We start from the raw sequence: 10,324 nt of genomic DNA on the forward strand, positions 1-10,324 counted from the left end.
GCTTTGTCTCCCTACTGCTATACTTATTCATGTCCTAATCACTGAGATCCTTCTCTGGCACTACTTCAAGAAGAGTCAGAAGCTCAGAAAGACACTGTATTGCTGACAGTACTTACATCTGAAGAATAAAAAGAGTTATATAAAAACAACTTTAAAATATAGTGATAGATACATACTCTATAAAACACACTGGATGGGGGAAAATAAAAAAAACCCTTCTTGGATAACTTCTGCTCGTATTTGGCAATTACATCTTAAAAGGAAAGAAAAAATCCACCTCAAACACATGAGATGTGTTGTGAAACGAAACAAGTTCATTCCCATACACCAAAATTTACATTTAACTTTAGAAGAAACGCTCTTTTAGAAGTGTGGGCAGTATCCTGAGAAGTATTTACAGTATTTTACACTATTTTGCACGGTCTCCTTTCCTCACACCATGACAATAACATAATTTGAATGTTTTAATGATTTGTAGTAAAAAAACACTGCTCATGAATTAAAAATACTTGGAAAGAAGCCCAAAGCTAGTTTTCTTAGCAGCAGTAAACTCCCTGAGAAGTAAGCCAGTAAGGGTTACTTCAAACTTTGCTTCACAAACCACAAGACCCACGATATGAATAAACAGAAACTGCACACTAGAACAAGCAGAACAGCTTTTTACAGCTATGGTGCTGCATCCCCTGGAGTCCACTGAAATTAAACAAGGAAGAAATAGGGAACAAGGAAAAGTAAGATGGGGGAAGGAAAAAACTGTGAAGTATGAAAGAACTGAAAGAGAAGCATAGTCTTGAGCAATTTGTATTTGGTTTAGTATTTCAGACCAAATGGATGGGGTAAGATGGGGTAAAAGGTTTTGTGAGAATTCCTGGTGACATCCTTCTGATCTGCTACGGTTTTTCTACTCGACTGATTAACTTCCTCCTTTGCTCAGCAAGGACGTGGTCAGTTGGTGCAAGACTGTCAAACACTCGGACCCTCAAATTTCACTTCCATATTTCCATTGCTTTTGTAATATACATGCAAAGTAGACAGCTGTTAATACTAGTTTAAACCTTCAAAACAATGCATGAAGTTTCATCAACCAAAGAAAGAGTCCTGCCTACAACTCCTCCTGTGGGAGGAATTTCTTCACAGAAAGGATCATTAAACATTGGGAACGGGCTGCCCAGGGAGGCCGGGGAGGCACCGGCCTTGGAGCTGTTTAAGGAAAGGCTGGATGTGGCACTCGGTGCCATGGTCTGGTTGACAAGGTGGTGATCGGTCATAGGTCGGACTCGATGATCTCAGAGGTCTTTTGCAACCTCTCCGATTCTGTGATTCTTCGATAATTAAAAACAAAAACTGCAGGTTTTGCCAACAGAGCTGTTTAGAGACAAGGAAGAAAGCAGACACCCGAATTCTTTCTTCCAGTTGGAATTTACCAAGTGTTGATCCTCCAAATCGGGCTGTAGAATTTCATTTGCAGTTAGCCCGTCTCTAACCTAAGCTACCCCAACGAGTTCGGCTGGGAAAGCATTCAACTTAAACTTGAAAAAATCACACTCTCCGTGCCACAAAAACCGGGGCGGGGGGCTTTCCCGAACACCGGCTTCCTCCTGTCGCAGCTGCCAGCCGAATCGAGGTCATTTAGGGAAAAGGGAAAAAAAAAAAAAAACACACATACACATACACATACACACAAACCAAATCCGGGCCGAGGTTTATCGCGAAGTTGCTGCGGGCGCAGCTCCCAACTTTTGTCTGGCGGCGGCAGCGCCGGGCGCGGCCGCAGGGGGAGCCCCGCGCCGCCGGACCCCGCCGGACCCCCGCCCGCCGCCGGCCCCACCGGGCACCGGCACCGCGGCCGCTCCGCCGCCCGTGTCACCGCCGCCCCCGCCCCTGTCAGCGGCCCCCGCCGCTCCGGCGCTGGCCCCACAGGGACTGCGGCTCTCCCCCCGAGTCCTTGCCGGCTCCGCGGTGCCTCCTCACCGCGGGCTGCCCGCCGGCCCCACCGTCCCTCCGACAGCCGTCTCGGCACCCGCCCCCCGCCGGCTCCCGTGCCCGCGGCCCCCCCCGCCCCCGGCACCACCGGTGCTGTCCCCAGCGATTCCCCGGCCTCGCCGCCTCCTTCCCTCCGGTCCCCCGCGGACATCCCGGTCCTCACCCGCGCTGCCGCCGTCTCCTCCAGCCCGGCCGCATCTGCCTTGGTGCCCCTCTTAGAAGAGCGGGTGCGGGACGAGATGAAATGGCTGCCGGCCCCGGCCGCCGCGGCCGCCGCTTTGCCCAGGGGGCGCAGAGAGCTCTTCCTGGTGTTCACCATGGCCCCGGCGAGGGGGGACACGGGGGGCGCCGCCGCCACCGCCGCCGGCGCGGAGGGAGGAGGGAGGGAGGGAGGGAGGGCGGACAGGCGGGGGCTCGGGCAGGGAGGGGAAGGGGAGGGAGAGGGGGAAAGGGGGAAAGGGGGGAGGAGGGAAGAAGGAAGAAAAGCCCTCCGGGGAAGCCGCTCCGCCGGGCAGAGACGCAGCCGGAGCCGCACCGGCTCCTCCCGCCGCTGTCGCCGCCGCCTCTCGGGCTCAGCCCGGCTCTAACTGGCCGCCATTACTGTCCCTGCTCCCTTTCTCTGCTCGCTCCGCGCCGCCCCCGCCAGCCGCCGCCGGGGGGCGCTGCGGCCCCGGCGCGGCCGTTCTATCCCGGCGCCGCGCGCTCTATGGGCCCGGCCCGGCCCGGCTCGGCCCGGGGGTGGCGGCGGCCGCCGCGGGTCCCGGGGGAGCTGCCCCGGCTGCGGCTCCGCGGCGAGCACCGAGCGCCCACACAGCCCCACGGCTCCGCCGCGGCCTAGAGAACCGCCGGCTGGGCCTGGCCCGGCGTGACCCCGTGGGGCGGGGGAGTCGCCGCCGCCGCCCCCTGAGGGTTGAGCCGAGGGCTGGGGAGTTCAAGGGCACGGGGAGCGGCTGCCCAGGGCCGAGGGGGGGTGAAGGGCAGCGCTGGCACCCGGCAAAGAGGCTCAGCCGCCCCTCCTGGGGGGCTGGAGCCCTCAGCTTTGCTCGCTCAGCGAGGCGAGGCTCTTGCCAGGAGCTGACCGGACAGCTTGGGCGAGCAGATCTCCCGAGGATGAAATCTTCGTAATTTCTTGTGGAAAATCTTATCACGGTCTGGTGAGCCTCATTATTAAGAAATCCCCTTGATAGCCAGGCTATGGGGAACGTGCCCTTGCTTCTCCCACCGCACCAGTCACCAGCGCGGTCCCCTGTGTTTTGCCTCAACCTGCGCTTCACGCTCCTTGCCCGGTCCTTGGAAAGCTCATTTTTCCCCACTCCCTCCTTATCACAGACGCATTTCAGAGGGGCAAAGAATACAACCGTACAGTAGATGCCCAAATGCTTTCCAGATTACTCACAAACTATAACCCTTCAGCCTAATCACGAACCCAATCCCTTCTCGCCGATGTAAGAATAATTTTCTCACCACTTGTTGCCCTATACAGAATTTACCGCAGTGCCTGCACATAAGCCCCGAAACCAAAAGCTTTGTGGAAGAAAAGTAGCTGAGGAACACAAGCGTACAGCTGTAGGTGACAAAGTCTCAACCTTTTAATTTTCACACTGACTGGTCTGGCACTGCTGGGCAAGTAATTTCAGTTATGCTTGCTTCTTTAACCAAAAAGAATGGTATCATTAAATTCCTGAGCACGTGGTTCTGACTGTTAGGCTCAAACAAACTTTATCAAATTACTTTTATTTTTTAAAGGTGGAAAGTGTGATAATCTTTTAGTAAACAACCATACATTTTAAAATTATTATTAAATTAAATGTTTAAACTTATAAAATTAAATTATTAAGTTAAAAATTAAACTATTATTCTGTTTTACCTGCATACTCCCACATCTTTCTTTTCAAGATTACAGTCTGTAAAAGTATGGTAGAACATGTACTTAAAAATAGAAGATATGCAACAATGACATCAGGCTATATAATAAGAAAATCAGCTTTTTAATATCCAAGCAAAAAAAAATGTGATGCAAATAGCAGCACATTTTTAGTTTTATGAGATACTCCAAAATACAGTGCAATTCAGGGTAGGATCTGTAATGTCTCATCTGACATTATCTATCTCGAGTTTATAATCTGTATCAGCCACAGTATTTAATCTCCTATTCCAAAATCTCCAGTGTCTTTCAAAAGTAGAGGAATTCTGCTCCATGAGATTGGTTTTGGTAGGTTTTATACCTTTTGTTTCTTCATTTATTTGTTTGAAGGTTATGAAGGGATGGAGTAACAATACACTATAGGCTAAAGGAATATTTTAATTAAAAACCTACAAGGGTTTTGTGAATAGTATTTGGAAATCACATCCTTTTAGCCTTCGAAAGTAGGAATAGAAGGAAACTGCAAGAGACTGTCCCTTACCAAACACCAGGAGATATGTTCAGTAACAGTATCATATCATATATATAATGACAAATAATGTACTTTAACATTTCTGTCCTGTAGTACTGATAGGCCATGAAACTCAGATATGGTTTTCAAGTTCTGTTGGTCTGGAAACTAATGTTGATCTTCAAGTTTTTGTACTTGTCACAGAATATCCCCATTTTGGGAAAACCAAGAGATGAGTGGCCCAAAAAAGGGCCTAGGCTGCAGCAGTTACAGTGAATGTCATAACTCAGAACTGCAGTCATTAGCAGGGCTCTTTGGGGAAGCTTGCATAACATCTGCTTGCAACATGCCTGATTCAAACCAGCACTCCTCCTCTCATGAACACTGATGACTTTTAAAAAGTAAAATAAACTTAATCAATATGCAAGCAAATTGATTTTTTTTTATTTTCCTGGGTGCCTGTCCAGATCTGCTTGAAATAACAGAAATACCCCAACTCAAAAGCTATTTATTCTATATTTGCTAGCTATTTATATCACAGTTGTGTCCTTTTCTTTATTCTTTTTTTTTTTTTTTTGTTCTGATCTCATTCCTGTGAGCCATACCCAGAGAGCACTCTTTATGATGCCGGAGGGACTACTGTGGAGAGATTGATGTAGTTAAAAATCCCTGATCTCTGCTTTGAACATTTGTAGTGCTTCATTCTCATTATGTTAGCATGGTAGGAAACACGGAAAGACATGCTTCATTTTGAATGTTTACTCCCTGTGTTGTTTTTCACAGATGGTTTTATTTACAGGTTTCTTAGTTGTCTTGTTCCTCGTAGAAGGTGTGGCTGGTTATTTTGACTCAAATAGCTTATGGCTTTATAGCTTCCATGTCAGCCTCATCACCATTTTTAGTACTGACATTATAAATAAATCAATCATAAGTTACAAGGTCTGCTTGGTAGCTTTGATTGGATTTTTTTTTTTTAATGCAGAGAACATGTTAACATAGGATTAATATTTTTTATCACACATACTTAGAGATTTAAATGTGGTTTTACAATGAAAGATGAATTACTGTAGAAAGGGATTTAAAGTAATTTCACTAATCCATGAATTTACTTGTTCCCATTTTTTCTATCTGTTGTTGGTTCAAGTTTCATATGAAGAAAGAACAGCATTAAAAACCAATTTAAACTCTCTTCAGCACTCTACATGCAGGAAATGCTTGGGGAAAAAAAGTAAGAACTCTGAGTAGTGAGAGACAATAAAATAATTAAGGGGAAGAGGACTGAAGCCACATTCCACTAAGTATTACATTAAAAAAAATGTAGAGCTCATTCAGTTTCAAGATTTGTACTTTGGTCTTACAGACAGATGTCTAAATGCTTCTACAAATAAATACCATTGGGAAGGACCATATTTCAAATAGAACCAGTTTATAATGAATGCTGAAGCTTACAGCAGTGTTCAATGTCATTTTATCTCCAGTTGTTCAGAGACGAGATTAAGGTATCTGAAAAATGTATTAAGAAGAAGCCACACCATCTGCCAAGGCAGGTACACCACTGGGAAATTGGAAAAATATGAAAAATGACTTGAGCAAAAGAGTCCCTTTCCATTAAAAACAAGTTGGGGAATGAAGTCATATTGGGACATTACGACGTAAAAAGATGTTGAAATATTACCCAGGATGGAAAACCTTGATTGATATGTGAATGATATTTAATGACACAAAAAATATTTGGAGACAGAAGATTTTGTTGTCACATGTCCCTATTTTACCAGGAAATCAGGAATTACAGCAAAAGAAAAAGTCCTTCATCCCTTATTCAGAACTTTTGCAGAGTTTCTTCCTAGTGAGGACCAGAGGGCTCTATTCAGTGAGTTACCATTTGCTTCAATCATAGGCAATTTACCAGAGATTACTTTGCAATATCTCTGAATAGCAGTAACATTCCAAAGAATGGAAATCAAATCATCTTTTCAGGCCTCTATTTATAAGCTCATATGTGCGCCTCTCAATCATGCTGTCAACTCCTCCTAGTTTCAGTTGAATCTTGAAATAAAAAAAGATTCACAAGAGATCTTGCTTTTGTAAACGCACCCTAAGCCTTTCCCTGAGGGGGATGTTAGGAAATTAAGATTGTGTGGTTACTCCTTTGAGAATTGTCTATTATGAAGATAGGCCCATGGGATAGAAGTGTGGAAACTTCAAAAAAGCCATGTCCAGTAATCAGGATTGGTACTACCTTGACCTGAAACACAGAACATGATACAATCCCTCCACATTGCAGGCATTTTGCTATGTTATTAAAGAAGGCTCATTATTTGAAGACTACCATTGTAATTTTAAAATGGACATTAACTATTTAATTTGAAATCACAACTATTAATGTCCATTATCATCACACCTATCTGAAGACTGTTTTTCACACTAGATAACATCAGTGAAACTTGATCAGAGAGGATCAGAGAGTAGGCTTCTTAGATAATATTAAGAGGGAGTGGTAAAACTTACCTCCTAATATTTCAAATTATCCTCCCATCACATCTGGCCATTAGCTTCCATAACATTTTTCCTGTTGAGCTAAGGTCACAGTAGATAGTTTTTCTAATAATAATAATTGTGTGAAACTCATAGGCTGATGATATTGCAGCCAGGCATCTGCAGGGTCTGTTTTTTCACTATCATTCAGGCTGTAAATTACTTCCATCTTGGACAAAAGTGGCAAATCATCTCACTTTGGTGCTTATAATCATTAATCATATGAAAGTAGCACCGCCAGCCTGTTACTATGCTGGGTGATGTATAGCTTTGTAGTAAAAACCAGACTCTGTCCTAAAATGCTCACAATAAAAGTAGGCATTTATGAACACACGTGTAGATAAGCTTCAGCACCATACAAATGCCTAATGGCTTGATTAGGATCACATGGCAAGTCCATCAAAAGCATTATTGGTTCATAAATCTCCCTAGTCCTCACACACAATCTTAGCTTTCGAAGAGTGGATTTGGGTTTTTTTGTTTGGTTGGGTTTTGTCCAAGAACGAGCTCATAAAATACACTACCATGTCATTGTTGTAGTTTCACTTAAAAGTGTCTGAGAATTCACGGTACGTTATTTCCAAATGTGTGTTATCTGGTACAAACAGTTGCTCAGGGTGCCCTGAATTTTTCATTGGCTTATGCGTGTCACACTAATTTTAAAATTGAAGCTATATTCAATTTTCTTGTGTATTTACAGTCCAAGAGTCCAGCAACGTGTAGATACTCCTTTCAATACATGAGGATAATACCCTTGTCATGAATGCTGATTCACCCATGGAACAACAACTTGCTTTTCCAGTACACAGCTGACTTCCTAGAAACATCGGTTCCTTAAGCCACTCCCTCCTGAGTGGCAGTCTAGAAGGTGTAACATTCCTTCAAGGACCATTCATCCTATGCAAAGGAACATGCTGTCTTAGTGGAATTGCCATTTACAATAACCAGATCCTCTTCTCCTATTTATTTTGCAGTCCCAGTTCCCTCACAGTATGTTCCTGCTGTGTGTGCACACACTTAGGAAAGGCTTCAGGCAACAGCTCCTCTCTCAAGTTAAGGTCAATCAATACAGCTGATGTTTAATTATAGGTAGCTGACAGTGTCCTCTGGCATAGGCTAACCTTGTTAAATATAAAGTTTAAAAATATGCCTTCAAAATTAAATTTCTGCTTGTTTTTAGATGCCCTGTGTGTGCTGGTTCTCCTGTGACCTTGACAAGACCAGCATTGACAACACTGAGATTCACTCCTATATTATAAAACAAGTTCGGGGGTTGTCACTATCTTCCACGCCAGTGCATCTGATCTCTCCTGACAAAGGGGCATGAGATGGTTGTATTCATCTCATGAATACACTGTTAGAGGTTTTTCAGCAGACACAGTCTGGGCTGTTTGCTTCTATTCAGCACACGGTAAGAAAAGGACCATTTGCTTCTGTTCATCTCGTGTACTGCCAGAGAATAAGCTGTATGAAATGCATGGCGTCTAAAAGGATTTTAGTGATGTCTTGATTGTAATAACACTCTAACTTGAAAATTTCTAGCTTTAAAGAAAATAATTTTTACATTATACAAGAGTTGCAGATATTTCTTAAATTTTTGTTACTCCTATGCTTTGTCAACAGTTAGACTACTAGGAGAGGACAGCACTACTTAGAACAGCTTTTAGGAAACCATTGAATTCACTAGGGCATTGATTCCTATTGCAGTAGGTCAGCATGTTTCCAGCTGTACTCTGATTTCTAGTAATAGACTTAATCTTCTAAATCACTAAAGGATTGCAACTGCACCATTACACCAGGTAAGCCCAACCCCACCTCCTTCTATGCTTACCTTTGGGTCTGTCAAATTGTTGCTGAAAGGGTCCCCAATAAAGGGTTAAGCATATTAATGAACTTGTATGTTTAATGAAACAGACATAGTGTACTTAGAATATTGAAATAACATTTAAAGCAGTCCAGCACTGCAAAATAACTTTCTGATGTTTTAGCTTACAGTTTTGTAAATTCCTTGTGTTTTCTACAGTGTCATGATATCTGTGGTTTAAGTTCTAAATATAGAAAACCTGTTTAATAGAATCAGTAACACTTGTAATAAACAAGTACCTTCTATTTGAAAATGTCAAAGTATTTTAAACATTAAACAAAACCAGGGAGAATAGAATCTCAGAAATCCGTGTTTTGAAATATAAAACCCCATGTATTTTAACTGAAACAAAAGGCAAATTTCTTACTATCTTCCCTGAAGATTCAGAAGTAGGAGCTCTAATTAGACCTCATCCTGTTAAAACTTAACAATTAATCCAAACTGCCTCCGAAAGGATCAGTGCATTGTGATGTGCATTATAAAGAGAAAGAAATTATAGCTGTCAAGTGTCAGATATTACTTATGTTACTCACCCATCACTGAACTTTGAGACTAAGCATCTTATTTTAATATTTTTGAACAATGTGATTTTAATTGTTGTGATTAAGGGATTGTAGAAATGTGTCCCACGTGAAGACGACACTCAGTGAAGTATTACCTTTGCTTTTAGAATTACCTTTGATCGCACTGGAAATTCGCAGTGGATTTCCCATTAATTAGTGTGAATTAGAGAGTTGTGGCTGTTCAGTTTAGGTTAATTCTGAATGTTGTACAGTGCATCGCTAATTATTGGGGGAAAAAAACACAACCCTTATTAAACAGTCCGCAGGTGCAAGGGATGCGTTCCCTCTGCTCCGTGTGTGTTCCTAGAGGCTGGCAGCTTCTCTGAAGCGTTTACCTTGCATACTTGGATAGCTCCTGGCACCACCACAGGACCTCCTCGTCCCGCAGAGAGCGGCTTCTCCGAGGCCCAACACAGCGCAGCCAACACGGCTCAATTCTCCTTCCCTCCCGGAGGATCCCATTCCATTTTCCCGTCTAATTCACCCTCGGGAGCTCTGCTTCCCAGACCCCGCGCCGCTCTTTTGTCCTCGGTGCGAGGCCTCGGCTGAGCTCCTTTTCACACATGTCAACACTCGCCCGTAATTAGCGCTCGCCGCACAATGAGCCCTTCCCGCTCTCCAAAGGGCTCAGCGTGCGGCTGCTCCCGCCGGAGCCAGGCGGCTGCCCAAACACAGGCACCGCTCCCCGCTGCTGTGGATGCCGCGGCTTGACAGACGGACACACTGAGCGTGTCCTTTGTTCCGCAGTCGGGACAGAGCTGCCTTGGCAGTCTCGGGCCGGGTAGGGATGTTTATCTCTGTTATACTGCGCCAGGTCCTGCCTGGGCACCGCCGCAGCGGAGCGGGGAATCCGGCTTGTAGAGGCGGACCACGCCGAGCCACAAGCGCCTCAGCCCTCGCCTCTCTCCGGAACACAGGACGGGGTGGGATAGGGTAGGATAGTGTAGGACAGCCCCTGGAGAAACCGCGTTTCCCTCCGCAGCGCGGTGCGGATCCTCACAGAC

The 10,324-nt window shown here is 44.8% G+C and overlaps 1 protein-coding gene across 3 annotated transcripts in view; it reads right to left on the bottom strand.

Annotated features, from left to right (window-relative positions):
* Nucleotides 1-2,337, bottom strand: part of ATAD2B (ATPase family AAA domain containing 2B) — a 73,997-nt gene extending 71,660 nt beyond the window's left edge. The window contains exon 1 of one of the 3 annotated variants that reach the window (XM_014872967.2): nt 2,147-2,337. In XM_014872967.2, the coding sequence (XP_014728453.2) occupies nt 2,147-2,302 (156 nt within the window). In that variant the 5' untranslated portion in view covers nt 2,303-2,337. The remainder of the gene's footprint in view (nt 1-2,146) is intronic. The other 2 variants (XM_014872966.2, XM_014872965.2) reach the window with 2 other exon arrangements.
* Nucleotides 2,338-10,324: the final 7,987 nt, after the last annotated feature.

Source organism: Sturnus vulgaris, chromosome 3, assembly GCF_052056855.1.
Source record: "Sturnus vulgaris isolate bStuVul1 chromosome 3, bStuVul1.hap1, whole genome shotgun sequence".
Lineage (NCBI taxonomy): Eukaryota > Metazoa > Chordata > Aves > Passeriformes > Sturnidae > Sturnus > Sturnus vulgaris.